The sequence below is a fragment of the Mytilus galloprovincialis genome, chromosome 4 (assembly GCF_965363235.1).
Source record: "Mytilus galloprovincialis chromosome 4, xbMytGall1.hap1.1, whole genome shotgun sequence".
In the NCBI taxonomy this organism is placed as follows: Eukaryota; Metazoa; Mollusca; class Bivalvia; order Mytilida; family Mytilidae; genus Mytilus; species Mytilus galloprovincialis.
The window spans coordinates 81,091,924-81,110,111 of record NC_134841.1 but is presented as its reverse complement, the minus strand read 5'-3'; the positions used below and the strand labels follow the sequence as shown (position 1 = coordinate 81,110,111).

At 32.3% G+C, this 18,188-nt stretch overlaps 1 protein-coding gene and 1 long non-coding RNA gene across 2 annotated transcripts; one reads left to right on the top strand and one right to left on the bottom strand.

The window, feature by feature from the left end:
• The first annotated feature begins 8,977 nt into the window (after positions 1–8,977).
• On the top strand, positions 8,978–11,299 carry LOC143070786 (uncharacterized). Its single transcript, XR_012976703.1, has 3 exons — positions 8,978–9,120; positions 9,830–9,889; positions 10,846–11,299. It is a non-coding gene; the product is annotated as an uncharacterized LOC143070786 (long non-coding RNA).
• A 4,627-nt stretch (positions 11,300–15,926) lies between these two features.
• On the bottom strand, positions 15,927–17,766 carry LOC143070785 (uncharacterized). The gene is made up of 3 exons (XM_076244928.1): positions 17,558–17,766; positions 16,960–17,085; positions 15,927–16,401 (listed from the first exon to the last, which is right to left on the bottom strand). The coding sequence occupies exons 1-3, from the start codon at positions 17,570–17,572 to the stop codon at positions 16,069–16,071; spliced, it is 474 nt and encodes a 157-aa protein (XP_076101043.1). The 5' UTR covers positions 17,573–17,766; the 3' UTR covers positions 15,927–16,068.
• Positions 17,767–18,188: the final 422 nt, after the last annotated feature.

Below are 18,188 nucleotides of genomic sequence, written 5' to 3'. Positions count from 1 at the left end.
GTATCTAAAGGAATTAAGATAAATAAATTATTAATACATACATGTACGTTTCCAATATCAACTTTACTACAGACCTCTATATAATTGGTATAAGTGATAAACAAATGTTTTCCATTGGTCGAATTTAATCAGAAAAAGTTTGAGTCTTACTAATATGTTGATATATGTGATATCACTTTTACATGATTATCTAGGCAGTAAAAAATTACACTGCGCTACAAAGTGATGTCGACAAGGTTTGGATTAAAGTTTTGAGAATCTTCATATTTGGACAAATGTTCTCATCTTTTAACAAAATAAGGTAATGCACATGAAAGATGATTCAAGAATTTAAACATGTTGAATTTTGGTAACATTGTAGTTCAAAATATTCTTCTGGTCTATTATGCAGATAACAATTCAATTACTATCGAAATTTCTGTCATGAAAGACATTTATGGACTTATGATAAGGTCGGTTTGTTTTAAACGTGATGCTATAGTAAGGAGCTCAATATAAAACTATAAAGCTGTTATACACTTAACGGCAGTGCAAATCGTTTTGAATAACCCTGGTAGGGAAGATATTGAGGTGGAATGGTCATTTATAATAGTTGAAGAATAATATTATATCAATATAAAATTGTTGTTTAAAATTACCCTTTTGGTATAATTATAATAATAAGAAAAAAACCTACAATCTTGTCATGATTGTAAATTATATTTTAAATACGCTTACTATTTGCGTTAAGAATATTTTAAATTTTAAAATAAATTAGATTTTTTTTGTTTTAGATTATATTAGGTTTTTGCATTCTGATTAAAAATTATTACGCATCGCTTCCGTTTTCCAGTAAAACGGCAGTATATTTTCCTCTAAAGGCGAAAATACTTGCATTTTCTACAAATACTACATTTAATAATAAAAACCTGGACATATAGTTATGTGTGGTATAAGTACTTATTTATTATGTTTTATATTGAAGTCGATGGCATTCCAATATCTAAACGGAAAAAAAAAATTGAGAAAGGAAATGGGGAAACACAACAACACGACCAAAGAGCAGAAAACAGCCGAAGGCCACCAATGAGTCTTCGTCACAGCGGGGAAATCACGCACCTGGAGCCGTGCTTCAGCTGGTCCCTTAACAAAAATGTGTACTAGTTATAAAGGACGTCATACTAAACATTGAAATATATAAATAACTAAAATTAAAAATCATACAAGACTTACAAAAGCCAGAGGCTCCTGAAGTGGGACAGGCACAAACGTGCCGGCGGGGTTAAACATGTTTTGTGTGATCTCAAACCTCTCCTATACATCTAGCCAATGTAGAAAAAACAAACACGCAGTAGTATGCATTGGCACCGACATTTTACATCAAACTGATTTAAATTTTGAAGATTTGACCAATAGTTCCAAAGGAAGTATTTCAATGTGTTTCAAAATTTATATTTGAAATATACACACAATAGCTACTCTCATAAATAAAAAAAACCAAGATATATTATACCCTTGCATCCAATCACAGCGCTCAAAACTTACCTTAGTTACACGAAAGGCCAACCTAAATACAGACACATTTATTTGTTTCTATGTGTGGGAGAATCTAATTAAAAACCGATCTCGCATCGCTCCAGTTTTAAGATATGTCACGAACTTCACACCCCAATCAGAAGAAATGGTGCGATGTGAGATCGGCTTTTAATTAGTTTGCTGTATATGTCGTCTAAATGACGTATTTTGCCTTATAGTAACAACGATGTGATAAGATATAGTTTATCCCATTTTCACGTTTCTGTGAATTAAATACGAATTGTGGATTATTTGTGTTTTTTATAGATATATGTGTGGAACTTTAAACAAAGTAATATCGAAGTTTTTGTAAACAACTACTTACAATAATTATTCATGATGGCATCGGTTTGTATGTTAACAAGAAATACGATTTCAAGCATATTTATGGTCGAGAACTGGAAATTTTGCTATAAGAAACCACAGATCAACGTCCATTCGGGACTTTCAGCAAGCTTATATTCTAAATGAAGTCATTCTAATTTCAATTTCTATTGTGATCTATATTTGCATTGTTGTCAATTATATAACATACATAAATTATAAGGTATACAAAATGAGGCCCTATAGGTGCATTATTCTTACAAATTTATTTTAAACATTGTATCATCGAAAAGCAACGCTGCTAGTCGAAAGTTTCTCTTATACTAGAAATGCTCTGAACATTAAACTGATTTGCATTTCTTTAAATTACATTGTTATTTTATGCATTATTGAAAATTAGCTGCAAATGTGAAAGTTAGTTTTGCAACAAATCACAGTTGTGCCAAAATCAGGAGATGTTTTTTGAAAATGTGTGACTAGTGTATGTTTCAAATTGGAAAATGTTTTAAACTGAAAGAAGCGAAACTGAATATGTATGGTTTTACCATAGAACTTTGTTCGCTTTACACGATGGAATTTATCAATTTTCAGTAAGCACTAGGAATATCAAAGAGTACAATCATAATATTATTCAAGCTTCTACTTTGAAATGAATTTTACTACACTAGTGTATCATAAATTAATGATACTGCTTTTAGTTCGGCGAACAAAATTAAATAGCTATTATGAATAAAATTGAAAATGAAATTGGGCAATATGTAAAAAGAGACAACAACCGGACCAAAGGGTAGATAACAGCCGAAGGCCACCAATGGATCTGGTCCTCAGCTGGCACCTAAATAAAAATGTGTACTAGTTCTGGGATAATGGACGTCATACAAAACTCTAAAACATATAAATGAAATTATAAAATTATAAAACATACAAGACCAACAAAGGCTAGAGGCTCTTGACTAGGAACAGGTGTAAACATGTTTTGTGAGATCTCAAAACCTCCCTTCATACCTCTAGCCAATGTATTATAAAGAAACACACCGCATTATGCACAGTAAAACTCAGTTTAGAAGAAGTTCGAGTCCGATGTGAGAATAGGTAACAAAAGGAACTAAGCAAAACGACAGTGATACATTAACTAACAAAGGACTACTAGCAGTTACTGAAATGTTAGCTCCAGACCTCAATTAAACTGATTATGTCTACATCATATAAAAATCAAGTACAACCCCCTCGTTAGGGGTTTAGTATAATGTCATCATAAAATAAATAAAAGGAACAAAACCCGTATCATGTCAACAACTGGTTTTAGAATACAATTCCTATGCAAAGACCCTATGAGTGAATCAATATTAACACCAAAATATTAAACTTACGATTGTTAAGGGGTTCTTAAATTGTTTGTCGATTAGATTAAACCAGATACCGCGATACCTTTAAATTTTGAATATGGCTCAAAATTGTGCGAACTTAATGCCAATTATTACTGAGACGAAAAAACAAGACCAACAAATTATTTAAGATCATAACATATGAAGTTACAGATCACGTTATAAAATATTCAAATAAAGTTTTCTGTAATTGTTTTTTCGCATCAGTGTACTTTGTTTCACCAAGTATTGAGGAACGATATTCTGAAGTTTTTCGAAAACTTTTGAACGAAAAACATTTGATTCAGAAATTCGGAATTCAAATAATTTCCCTTAAGCGGATTGTACCAAAACAAGAAGCATTGTAGTCGGCCAATTTGTTCTATTTGGGTCTATGATAACATTTGTTTGCTTTTAAGTTGTAAATTGGACTTTTAATGTAACTGCATTCTTATTCTCAATAACTGACAAAAATAATGATTTTACATAAATTTCCTCGTTGATGTATTTTTTTTTTTTTAATAATGTGTTTTTAGCACACACAAAAATAGTTAGCTGACCAAAAATCTGTAATAACACATTCTTATGTAAAAAGTCGTAATTCTTCAAGAAGGAAAATATGTTAAACCGGAATCTGTAATATTTCTTTTAAAGGTTGCAAAATATTTTACACGTGACAAAACCTGAGGTATAAATAATAAAACACTTAAACTTAATATTTTGAATAATTATATATTTTCGGAAATTTATTGGAATTCATTCGTTAAATAGGAAGGTATCCTCCCCACGCAAAAAAAAAGATAAATTTGAAAAATCAGAAGAACGATTATTTCAGCAGGACATTTTGTACTTTGTAACTATTATAGTTTCTTTCTCCGATGTTACATGTCAGTACAAGAATAATACGATCTCAATTCAAGGTTGCATTAAATGTCCATTATAACAGTTTCAAGCATTTTCATGGCAAGATTCAATTGTTTTAAATCAGATATTGTTGACACGAAGAAATGCCAGGAAAATATATCAACAAACACAAAACGAAGACATACCGATGAGGATAAGAAACTTAGCTTGCAATAGATCACAATGTATATTTTGGATCAGATGTTTGATAGTAGCATTTCGAGAAAAGTGTTTTCAATATAATGATATTTTTAGAAAAGAATGTGGTACACATACTATGTATCATATACAAATAAGGATATGTGGTACGATTGCAAATGAGACAACTATCTACGAAAGTTAAAATAAAGTTGTTTCAAGATTATATGAAACTGTACGACTTCCAAAAATGAGAAAAACCCATACCGTATAGTCGGCTATGAAAGGCCCGGACATGAATAATATGAAATAATTCAATTGAGAAAATTAACGTTTAATCTCTATATAAAGCATAAAGGAAATTACTTCTACAACTTATAAGGAATAGTTCCCCAAGAGTGACTGGGGAATAGTCACTACATGTCTTCTTCCGACTGGCAGTAAAACCTATGCAAAAGAGCGGCGTCCGTTTGGTTGTGTGGGATGTACAAGTACACAACCACTCCCGATCAGAATGAGGACGTTAAATCCAATACCACATGTAATGAGTTTGTCATGCTCTTTGCAGGTTATTAACCCTTAGAAAACAACACTTTGATGGGTCCTTAGGGGACCTGTTACAAAAACAAATGTATGTCTCTTTCCAATATAACTTCCCTTTACAGTGACAATCCAACTTTCCCTGATTTTCTATACGAACCTCTTTTACGGGACCTTTCTCTTGTATGAAGTGTTAATTTTACCTCATCCTGTATACATATGCATGAAATATTTGCCACTGGACATAAAGCAATCAACCATCAACCAATACAAGGAATACACTGGCGGTTAAAAGTCTTATGACGATGATACAGCTGATTATATTTTATTACCAGGGGTGTCATTGTCGACATTAACCAAAACGAACCTCTACTTCCTGGTATTGATTTATATCTATGCATTTGATATTTCGTGTTTTGCATTCTAAAGAAAATTAAAATTTCAAAGATTGGTTTGAAATTCTTTAAAAAAGAACAAGACGAGACAAGCATTTACAAACACAAGTTTTGCTTTTCCAACATCTGTTGGTTTGAAATTCTTTAAAAAAGAACAAGACGAGACAAGCATTCAGAAACACAAGTTTTGTTTTTCCAACATCTGTCGTTCTTCAACTTTAAAAAAAAAAAAGTGTAACCATGCAGTTCAGAATATCAGCTTTCAAAAAGGGAGGTAAGGTTCTTCAACATTTTTGTTTAATAAAAATAGGACCGATATGACTGAATGGATTAGCTTTGATGTAAGTGCAGTTTGATTGAAGAAGACGAAGGGATTACCATGCATTTTTCTATAACCAATATAAAGAAAGAAGATGTGGTATGATTGCCAATATGACAACTCTCCACTAGAGACCAAAATGATAGGTCACCGTTCGGCCTTCAACAATAAGCAAAGCCCATACCGCATAGTCAGCTATAAAAGAGAAATGACAATGTTAAACAATTCAAATGAGAAAACTAACGGCCTTATTTATATAATAAAACGAACGAAAAACGAATGTGTAACACATAAACAAACGACAACCACTGAAATACAAGTCAACCGTGTATTATGATTTGCAAAAGGACTTTCATGGACTCGTTCACAGATAAGCTCGCATTGGCTTCTCTGTTGAAAACTGAACATATATTACCGGTTAACATATTAAAAGAAAAAAAACTCTAAAAAAAAAAAAATCACACGTGACAGCATTTGACGAAATCGTCAATTGAAATACGGAAACGATCCTGATCTTTGTTCATACAAATGTAGTTTCCTCGACTGTTACAATTTTTAAATTGTTTCAGGTGTATTTTCTCCCATGATGAGGCTATATTTGTAATTTAAGTAAGATTTAGTTCACTGCGATCCTTTGTTTTTGTCCTGAAACACAATAACTGGTAAGGGTTCCACATGGCACCCTACGGAATGAAATGTAAGGTATTTTAAAGGGCGTATGACATTTGCGCCGATTTTGAAAATTTTCATTCTTTCATTTGCGCCGATTTTATTTTTTCTCCTAATTAGATTTACAGGTAAGTTAATACTTTTACATGGGCTGAGCACAGAGTATAAAGACAAATTAAGCATCATTGGTAAATGGCTATCCCATGTTTTCGGGTTACCATTCCTTCCCCCAAATGAAATCAATGACTGCTTCACGTTTGACAATATGTCTGACGCTTCTTCTGATGACAAATGTCTTACATTCTTAGCCTACAGACTAAGTACATATATATGCACACTGTAACGCTATCCACCTCATTTCTGAGCAGCTGCATCCAAACTTATATGTTTTTACAGATTTCATCAAGAAAATCCAGGCCGTAACGTATGTTAAAATGCGAACTCGATAGAAATGCTTGCATCAGAACGTAAGCCAGACAAAGAAAAGATGGACCCCGTTAGCGACAATTATAGGAATATATTAGATGTATTGCCTATACACTCTAAGACATAAGCCCGGATTTCCTAATATTTTTCTATAAATTTATCTCAGCATGTTATCAGTAATCAGTTAGATATAAATTATGTGGACACACTTTCTTAGTGGTTCACTAATTATAACCAGATGTTGATCACAAAATGATAAGCGATAAATTTATATTTCTCTGTGTCTTTCCTCCTAGCTTCATTGTATTTCTGAACAATAAATTTGAAAAGAAAAAAAAATATCATAAAGAAAAAATATATATTAAAAAAAATAAGCATATTTTGCATGTTTAGTATAATGTGATGTAATTGACAACTTTCCCTGCATTTATATGAAATAATTTTGTTCCTCAACTTTTATTCTATACTAAATAACTTTGATTTCTTTCAAACTGATGTGAAATCAGGGAAAATTAAAAAATTACCATAAACGATTAGCCTAACTTTGAAAAATTATCTGGTCTATGCCATTGATATTGGCTAAAAGACAACTTATATTAGTCCTCCCCTTTTTGTCTAAATCCGGTATTTTTCTTAGTTTTCTATCACTTTCGATTAAATTCACGGTTTTTCTATACTATATCACAATAACCATGCTCAAATTAAATTGTATTTGCTACTTGTTTTTAATTATATGTTAACTTTACACAGCTAGAAAATTAACAGTAAAAAAACTCCAGATTTAAAAAAAGGGGGAGGGCTTTAAAAACTCTTTGTCTTTAAGTACTATGATCTATGCATGATAGAGCCATATTACAAAATTAACAATGATTTCCAAAATTCAAGTGTAACTAGAGGCTGTCGGAGTGACGGCAAACCAGATTTCCTGCAGAGGTTGAAAGCGGAACAGCCGTGCAAGTATGGACACAACATTAAAGCTTAAAACAGCTCTTAATTTGGATTGTGTTTGAATATTTGACACATCATAGGTTTGTGACACAAAATCAATGTGGTCAAAAGAACTGATTTTTATTAAAAAATAACAATTTGATTACCAGAAAACGAAAAAAATCAATTAAACCTCCAGATGACAATAGAATGTGTTAATCAATGTGTTCTCTTCTTTTCTATCATACCCATAATTGTTTGACAACATCAGATTTATGTCATCTTTTTTTTTAAATGTGTGTTACATTTGCTACTATGCCAAACAATTAACGATATTACATACTATAAATTACAATAAAAACTTTATCACTTTAAATAGTTTTCTGTTTTTATTTCAACTTCCTTTCACATGATCAAACTTTATTATTCAATTTCTAAATCAATATTCACTAAAAATCATTTATACACATTTGTAATATACTGAAAATGATATATAGAAAGTAATATAATAATATGTATGTGACCAGTTATTTAGGGGATTAAGATCAACAAACCCAGCATGATGCATGATCTGGGGTAATTGACATCAGCATGATGTCTGATAAGACCACAGCTACTTGTAGCTGGAAATTCGGGCTTATGTCTTAGAGTGTATACACACTCGACAAGAACAGATTTATGATTTGAATGTATTCCGTTTTAATGGATTTGAATCATTCATTTTAGCATTAACAGAGTGCTTTTATCTTGGGTTTTTACTTCTTGATTTTAAAGTATGTAAATATATAGCTTTTATATTGATTTATCTTGCTCGAAACCCTACTTCCACTCCCCGTAGTGAGCAGAGGACAACAGTTATATACATGTTATGATTGACAATTCATAACATTTGTACAACTGGCTTACGGAAGAGGTTGATAAATGGTAAATGAAAGAGGGACGAAAGATTCCAGAGTGACAGTCAAACTCATAAATCGAGCGACGACAATAAACTGACAACGCCATGGCTAAAAATGAAAAGGACAAACAGACAAACAATAGTACACATAACACAACATAGAAAACTAAAGAATAAACAACTATAACATGACTGGGATAGAGAGTTGTCTCATTGGCACTCATTCCGCATCTTCTTATATCTGTTCACCTGTTATTTACCTGTAAAAAAATCGGCGCAAATGAAAAAAAATTCGGCGCAAATGAAAGAAAAAATCGGCGCAAATGCAAAACGCCGATTTAAAAGTGGATTGCCATATGAAACTCTTACCCAAAAATTTCTTACTGACTTGAACAAAAATTTCGACGGAGTGTTACAAATCTATGGAAATAATATATATTTTACATTATCAAATTTCTTTATCAAATATGATAACACGCAATATGGTAATAAGGCAGCTACATTTATGTTTGTTTTTTAAGTTGTTTTGCATTAATGTTTACATAGTTGATTGTCAAACAATGTACATCATGAATGCTGTTTGTTTTATCGTAGTTGTGATGGTTATTAATTGCTATGGTAATAAAACGAATACTCAGAAGGGATTTTATACACTAAAACTTGGTATGTTATCTTGTTTATTGAAAGTTAATTAATTCAAAACCAACAAAATAATAAAAAAAAAATAGTATACACCTTAAAATGTGCAAAACAATACCAAATGTGTTTGATTTTACGCCTTATGCATGGTGAAAATATTTAACCGAAGAGGTTCGTGCGCACTTAAAACCTTTGGAACTCCATTACATTTTGAGCTTGTACCTGACTATGTGATGTTCGTTGCGTTTATGTATCTCTGTTTATACGTGTATTTTTAAATTTGAGGAGTCCAGTGTTGGTTGTTGGTGTGGTTTGCTGTACTATCGGTTATTTTTAGGATACCTGTTACATATATGACAACGCACCATTTATAATTAAAGATATCTCAGCATTAACATACACCTCCGCCCTATCATATGTCGCAATACTATACGCTTATTCATGTTCGAACAACAAGAGGCATAAACAGCAGGATTCACATACCTTGTCTAGTCTCCTTTTGTAGTTCATTCAATTCCTTGATTTTTTGTTTGTTACCTTGACTTGTCTCATTTTAATCGAATGACGAGATTAAAACGTACTAGCCTCAAGTTTTTCCGATTCTAGATCATCTGTAAGTATAATTATCATGACTATATGAAATCGTGCAAGTAACTGACTTGATTATACTTGCATTGCTACACTACATTTTAAAAGGTTTTGATATTCATTCTTTTGTTTATTTGTTAAATAGAAAACGCCAATTATGAGGAACTTCGTAGTATGTTCATGAAGAAAAAAGGAACAGGGCAAGGTAGTTATGTATTAATTGTATCTAGAAATTCATATTTTACAGAAAAATCAAGGCTACAAACTAACAGCATCCTGTAATTAAGTTCATTTTTTAACAGATTTTACCGTATTTTATAAAATTACAATCACAACATATGATATTTAAAACAGATGACAGGTGTAAAACCATCTTGTACAGGCAGTATATAAAATTGAGAAAGGAAATGGGGAATGTGCAGGGGCGGATGCAGGAATTTTCGAAAGGGGGGGGTGCTAACCCAGGGCACCCAGGGCAAAGGGGGGGGGGGGGTGCAAAACATATGTCCCGATACAAATGCATTGATCGGCAAAAATAAAGGGGGGTGCGCGACCCCGGAACCCCCCCCCCCCCTGGATCCGCCACTGATGTGTCAAAGCGACAACAACCCGACCATAGAGCAGACAACAGCCGAAGGCCACCAATGGGTCTTCAATGTAGCGAGAATTCCCGCACCCGTAGGTGTCCTTCAGCTGGCCCCTATACATTTATGGTAGAATTAAAGTAATTTGGAATATGTAATAACATCATTTGAATCACTGTTACATTTGATGTACATAATGTATGTGTAACGAAGATCTTTAATTCAAATTAGTTAGTCCATTCTTAGTGCAACTACTTACTATCGTAAGAAGTTACATTTATATTTGAGTGAAATAAACACTCCCACACACACACACACACACACACACACATTTTATAATAATTTATTTGAAAATGCATGTTAATTTGTTCTGTTCGAAACATTTTGTCGTTGAATAATTTAATCTTAAAATTTAACAATTTATCTCTTACTGCTAAAATGCAAAATAATTAAAAACATATTTTTGTCATTTTTATCATAAACAAAGTCATTTAAAATCATTCTTTCAAATACTACAACGTAGACGAATTAAAACAAATATATACTTTGAAATCTAAAATTATCTTTTTCGGTATAGGTATGAGAGAACACCAGGATACATTTTCAGCGTTTGCGGCTTCTTTAACTGATCCAAAAACCCTGGGAGTTGGACAAATTATAAAGTTTAACAAAGTCTGGACTAATATCAATAAGGATTATCATGCAAGTACGGGTGTATACACGGCTCCGATAGCAGGAGTGTACCAGTTCTCCTGTTCCGTAATGACACCATATAGTAAAACCCTTCGTGTCTTCTTATGGAAAAATGACACAAAGACAGTAGCTATTTATCCAGGAAATACTGGTCATAATATGGGAACTCTAAATATGGTATTAGAACTTAGGAAAGGCGACAAAGTATACATCAAGCAAGGTGGAGGAGATAAGGACATCTACAGTGCATCTAATAGCAACTTCAGTATGTTTTCTGGTTATCTTATTCGATGAAATTTACGAATGAGGATAACATAAAAATACAGAAATACATGTTTTCTTTTTGTTCTTTTTGTTTCTATTGAATGTAAAAGCATTTTCAAGCAGACGATACACCTGATGCTCATAGCTAACAGTTTTCTATTTTAGAAATAATTCCAAAATCGTTCATTAAGACATTGTGGTATATTTATAGTTTTAGCTATGGATATCCTGGAGATAAAAACAAGTTTAAACCACGTCCACTTGTATTTTTGTCCATCTGATGAGTTACGCCTTTTTCAACTGATTTGTATAGTTCTTATGTTGTACTGTTATACCACTGTCCCAGGTTAGGGGGAGGGTTGGGATCCCGCTAACATGTTTAACCCCGTCACATTATGTATGTATGTGCTTGTCCCAAGTAGGGAGCCTGTCATTCAGTGGTTGTCGTTTGTTTATGTGTTACATATTTGTTTTTCGTTGTTTGTACATAAATTAGGCCGTTTTCTCGTTTGAATTGTTTTTCATTGTCATTTCGGGGATTTTAATAGCCGACTATGCGGTATAGGCTTTTCTCATTGTTAAAGGCCGTACGGTGGCCTATAGTTGTTAATTTCTGTGTCATTTTGGTCTCTTGTGGAGAGTTGTCTCATTGGCAATCATACCACATCGTCTTTTTTTTTTAAATTAAACCCTTACATATATTTATTTTCGCATACAATGAAAAAAAAGTCAAAATGAATGGTGCATTAGTACTAGTTTATACAAACTCAATAGAGATTTTATCCCATAATGTTTTCAGGGTTTCCAGCTAACGAATATTTTAGGTTGTTCTTTATATATGATGATCCATCATGCGTGTGGCACGCTAACAACGTTGTTTTCGTACACCGCATTGTAACACCTGCTATTTTTGGGTTATAGACACAAGATAAATAGAAACCAAAGAATCCATGTCTGACGGAATCGTCCATTTGATTGCTCTGAGTGAAATGTCGCTTCAAAATAGGGGTTAACTAATGTTTTGATAAGCATTATGGTATTTTTGTAAATTTGCACCCTGTGAAATGTCGCTTCATAAAAGGTACGTTACTTTACGTATCTGTTAGTAAATATTGTTGTTTTTTGTTAGTTTTTCCAAAAAACACAAAGTTACAAGAAAAAGGACCTCAGTCTCTTATTATTTTTTTTTTGGCTTTCAAAAAGCTGCAGAAATTGCGAGTACTCTGAAGTTGTACTCAATGCCTTAATTTTTCGAGATGTATATTAAGTACCCGCCAACGTCCACTCTGTTAGATGTATTTCTATTTCTATCGATCTGATGAATTAAGCTCTTTTAAACTGACTCTTGAAGTTAGTTCTGATGTGTACTCTGTCCTGGGTTAAGGGGAGGTTTGGCGCAATCAAACGAGCTTAACCCAACCAAATTTTGTATGAACCTGTCCCAAGTCAGGCGCCTGTAATTTAGTGGCTGTCGTTTGTTGCTGTGTAACACAATTTGCTTTTATTCTTAATTTATTTTCACAAATCGAAGATAAACTGACACCGTCATGGTTAAAAAAGTTATAAAAAAAGACAAACAGACAAACAAACAATAGTATACAAAACACAACAAAGAAATGTTACGGAGTTGTAAGTATAAAAACTGAGCAACACACAATTGAGATGAAATATATCCCACAAAATAGTAAACACTTATATTTAATTTCATATATAAAAGAAGCTTTCTGCTTTGTGTCAAAGATCAAAGTTCAAGGTTGCTGTCACTACTAATAAATATTTGTTTTGGTTTCCGCATGATTACTTCTCGAGTTTCATATTCATATTCATTAGAATATTAGCACTGTGTCAATATAGCCGCTACTGGACTATCGCTCCACGAGGGTATTGTAAGCTCATAGTCAGAACTTCTGTACTGACATAATTTAAAAAAAAGATTGTCAGTTTACTTAATAGATTGATAAATTATCTAGCCGTGAAACGATGGTTTTAAATATCTCAGATAGATGGTTTTGGTTTTTTCAGTTCCTTTTTTGTCATATAGATCTTGAACGGTATCGGTTTTTATACATTCTTGACCTTCAAATATTCGGCTTCAAGCGTTCCTGATAAAAGTAAATTAAAAAAAAAAGCGCTTCAGACACATGAAAAGTGCTGTTTATTTTAGATAATGAATATAACCTTCGTACAGTATAAATGTCGGCAATTATACATATACCTGTATTTCCAAGTGAATATTGCATCGCAACGTAATGAACAACAATATTTAATAGGACCAAAATTTAGTTGTGCACATAAATTATAATACTGACTACAAACTTAATGAAGCTTTTCTAATTTCATATGTATTTGAACTGGTATAAAACTGATTATTCTATAATTGTAAAAGAAGGATATGAGTTGGGAAATAATAGATACAAGTATACACACCCGTGATATCGCGGGTCCGTGACTGAATTAAAGTATATAACTATGCCTAAGCCTTATTTTAGTAATTAGCATTGTCATCTGATAAAGTCATGTCGATTATAAGATACAAAGTTTTCTCTGCTTTCAAATCTTTCTGTTTGAACCCGTCGACCTGGAACTTATCAATTATTGGTAATATTAATTATTTGGAAAACAAAAAGTCCTGGCTATCCAGGAATGGAGTATTTTTTAATCAACAGCATTGTCCTATATTAGTTATCTTAGAAAGTCTTGCTGATTGCTGAATAAAACTACAATAGGGAACAATTTGACAATGATTGAATTAAGTAGTGTCAGCCCTTTGATTATGACCCGTGTATATAGCAAAATCCTAAATACACCGTTTGGTGATGCGCCTGTCAAATGCGGAACGTACAGATAAGGTAATAGCTAACAGGTGAATATACTATTGTTATCGGTATCGGATTCGACCCGGAACTTGTTAATTATTGGCAATATTAATTATGTGGAAAACAAAAGGGTCTGGAGTGGTGTAATTTTTAATCTACACCATTGTCCTATATTAGTTATTATATATAGAGTTGAATTCTTTGATTTGTCGTTTTTACCCGATGACGGCTGTCAAATTGGACCTCGTAATTTTAGTATTATAGATATTCTTCATCGTGGAATTTGCTAGAAGGTCAAAGGTCAGTTTCTATAGTTGAACTAACTTAATGTCAAACTAATATTATTTTTTGATATGGAAGCAAACAACCAACAGCATGTGCTTTACTTTACTTCTGTCATGATTTAAATCATATTTTAAAATTAAATAATCATGGAACTTTTGAGTGTCTTTCTGGTTCAAATGCAATAAAATAAAGTCTTGCAATGTCTTCATTAAAAGCTTACCTTTCCTGAAATATGTGTCTGTTTGTTTTCCATCGTTTATATTTTGTGATATTGCTGACTGACTCTCGTTCCTCACGGTACTGTCCGGCAATGTTTTAGTTTTGACTTAATTTTAACTGCACTTGGCTTTTTTCGAATTCATTATACTAGTAGTTGAAATGAAAGCTGGTAACTTTAACAACCAGTCTTGAAATATATTACAATTTATATTGTAACTCATTTAGGTTAATTTGATTTAAGAAGTGTGTCATGCCTAAAATAACCAATGTCCAAGCGTACATTATGAACATATTACATTTCAAATAATGAATTTGGTGGTAAGATTACTAATTAGACACGTCTCCACTATTTCAGACACATGCCCGCTTATATTGAAAACAACCCCAAAGTTATATACAATTATTTGTTATTGACATTATCCACACGACGGGAGAACCAATACTGGATCAGGAACTGTTTATACTTCCGAATCGCTATAACAGTTCATCCTAGGTTTAAAACGGGTTCATTTTGCTCACATTTTAGAGTTTTTAGTAGTATTTTAGGGGCTAAGTTATTGTTATATATTTTTTTTAGTTTGAAGGTTTATTTTGCAAATCTTGATGCTTTGTGCATTTAACATAATATTTTAGAGGTTTTCGGTTGATTGCAACATGTTTAACGTCTGGTACTCCAGCAGAAAAAAATAGCCATTTTAAATGCATAGAACGGCTACAAACAGAGATTTCAACATTGCTATTTTTATTAGAGTTTGACAACAATAAATTATTGGCATACACAACTAAACTCAAAATATGATATCAAGTAATAATAAAAAAAAACATAACAAATTATGTTCTGGTTCCAAAATCAATATAGTTCAAAAAACCTTTTTCAATATAAGAACATGTTATGAGTGCCAACGAGACAACGAATTTGTAAAAGTAAACCATTATCGGTTAAAATACGGCCTTTAACATATATGCATGGAGCCCTGGCTCACACCGAACCGCAATCTATAAATGGCAAAATTTTGTCATTTTTTATTTGAATCTTTCCAAAATATGGATTTGATTATATATAAAACTTCTCTATTTGAGATTATGAATTTTTCACTTGCCCTCCATTACAGTAAACAATGATTTGTCACAAAAGCAAAGCATTCCTTTCAAATTTGCGTTGTTCCAGATTAGACAAAAGTTGGTTTTGGCATTCTTATAATGTAGCTATAGATAAACGGAACAAATTCCTGATTTGTTAAAAAAAAATCAAAATACTCCTAAATGTATAATTTGTAAAACTCATCTAAAAATTCAAATATTTGTGAATGACCGCATTTCAGTGATGACGTAATGCCAATGTATTTTACATTAACCTGAACAAATATTTGACGGAATCCACACAAAACCCGAATATTAAAAAAATAAATAAATAGAAAAATAAAATCAATAAATTACTTATACCACAGCTGTGTAAAGGGCAGCTATTTAACACATATTAATGAAACTACAACAATCAATTGCACGTATCATCTGTGAAAATGTCATGAAAAAATAAATCTAATATATTTGTCCACCATAAACTGTAAATATCGGATGGAATCTTTAAATATTAAGTAATTTCTGCCAAGTTTGTGAGTTCTGTCTCCTTGTCTGTATTCAGTTTTCATCACATTTCGTTCTGGAATTCTTAGAAGTTCGTCATCATTAATTTCTATTTTTAGTATACAAAGAATGTCTCTAGCTTTACTGACGATACTACACAAATTAGCCCCATCGTTTCCATTCGGAATTATGTGATCGTCCCATAACATTGCTTCCACGAAAACTAAAACTGTCGAAAGTTTCTCATAGTCGTCAATAGCTTCAATGGTGTCCTATAAATAATAAACACATAAGTAAACATTTAAATTCATAAAGTATGCAGCCAGCCTCTTTACTAAGTATATTCAGATATATGAGTACCATCTCAGTGGAATTTTTAGTACTACCTGGCAGTAGCCTGCGAATGTAGTGGGTTCGATCTCCGACTTGTTTGAACGAAAGACTCATTGGATATCTCACTAAAATCTCGTTTGTTTTCCATATGCAATGTTATTCCTCGAGCACAGTTATATATAGGCTGATCATACAGGATTAGGCAACTTTTTCGATATTGCATGTGCTTTATAGAAAATAATGCAATATTAATATGTAATGGAGTTGTAAGTATTAAACACGTTGCAAAGTCATAAGTACAAGAACAAGTTTCTATCGAAGGTCTGCTTTAGAGCTCACATTAGTATGTTTTTGTGTAGGTTTTCAAAAACTAATTATTTTAATATAAGTGTATTGTTTGAACATTCCAGTAATAAAAATCACTTTCACATTTGTTTCCCTCCCTGTTTCTTATTTGCGTAAGACCTTGTAAGGCTGAAACATCGCTTACCACTTACATTTAGATTAAATGGCCATACTGCAAGTTTTGCATTATCAGCAATTGGGAATCCTTCTAAATGAAAAAAGTCGGTATCTAAATTCCAACAGCGTTGAATATACCTCCTTATGGTGGGATGTTCTATCTGAAAGACAATTAAGATAATTCAATTATTAACAATTACACGTATGACCTTATTAGTTTAAACAATATCTTATTTTCAAAAAGTGCACGAAATATAATTGTACAATATAAATACAGGGATTCGGAAACAAAAAAAACTTATATAAATCCGTCGCCCTTTGAAAAAATTACAAAATTAGGAACATAGTATAAGAAACACGTATAATATAATTTTCAATTCTTATTTAACATGTTTATTCTGTGGTCTGCCCGTTACTCATATGACCTTCTTGGGGTTAACGTCAATATAAATCTTAAAAAGGTCCCATGCTTGGTATGCTTGGCGCTTCCAAGATCATTTAATTTGGGAAAGGTTATTTTATTGTGTTATATTTACTTTGGTGACAAACATGCTTGCACATCTTCTGTGTTAAAGCAAATGACTTTACTAGGATATTGTTAATAATTTTTTTTAAATTCACGAAAGTACTTACGTAATCGGATTTCATTTTCAAAAATATTGTACGTAATTCCTCTGACCGTGTTACTATGTCTGTTAACCATTGTTCGTTGTGTATGCCGACTGGATTTGTGTTAGGATTTGAACTATAGCCGCAAGGTTTGATCCATGGTATTCTCCCTTCAAGACAGGAATTGGCTGTAGCTTTTTCGGTAAGGAAGGCCGCACAGCATACGAGTTTAATGATACCTAAAAGGTAAAATGAACTTTGATATACATTTGGACTAATGCATAATATATTGGATTTGTATCTGTTGTTATACTGTAGCATCTTGTTTTCGGTACACTGTTTGTATCTGATAATTTACAATTCACATTTTACAGCAACTTTGCGTTAAGCTGTTATGATTTCTTTTTTTTTTGTTGTATTTTTTAAAATAGGTATTTGTAGGGTATTTTTCTGAAGCTGTGTCTGGTAAATTATGATGTGACTTTATTGCTATTAAGACCAAATAAGCAAAACTGAAACTTTTTCCTTCCAATTAATTTTCAATGAATATCGAGAGTGTCTTCTTTATCATGATTCCAATGCGGTTACTACTTTCCTTATAAAACCCTTCAAATCATTGGTTAATAGGTGAACAGTGTAAAAAAGTACAGATGAG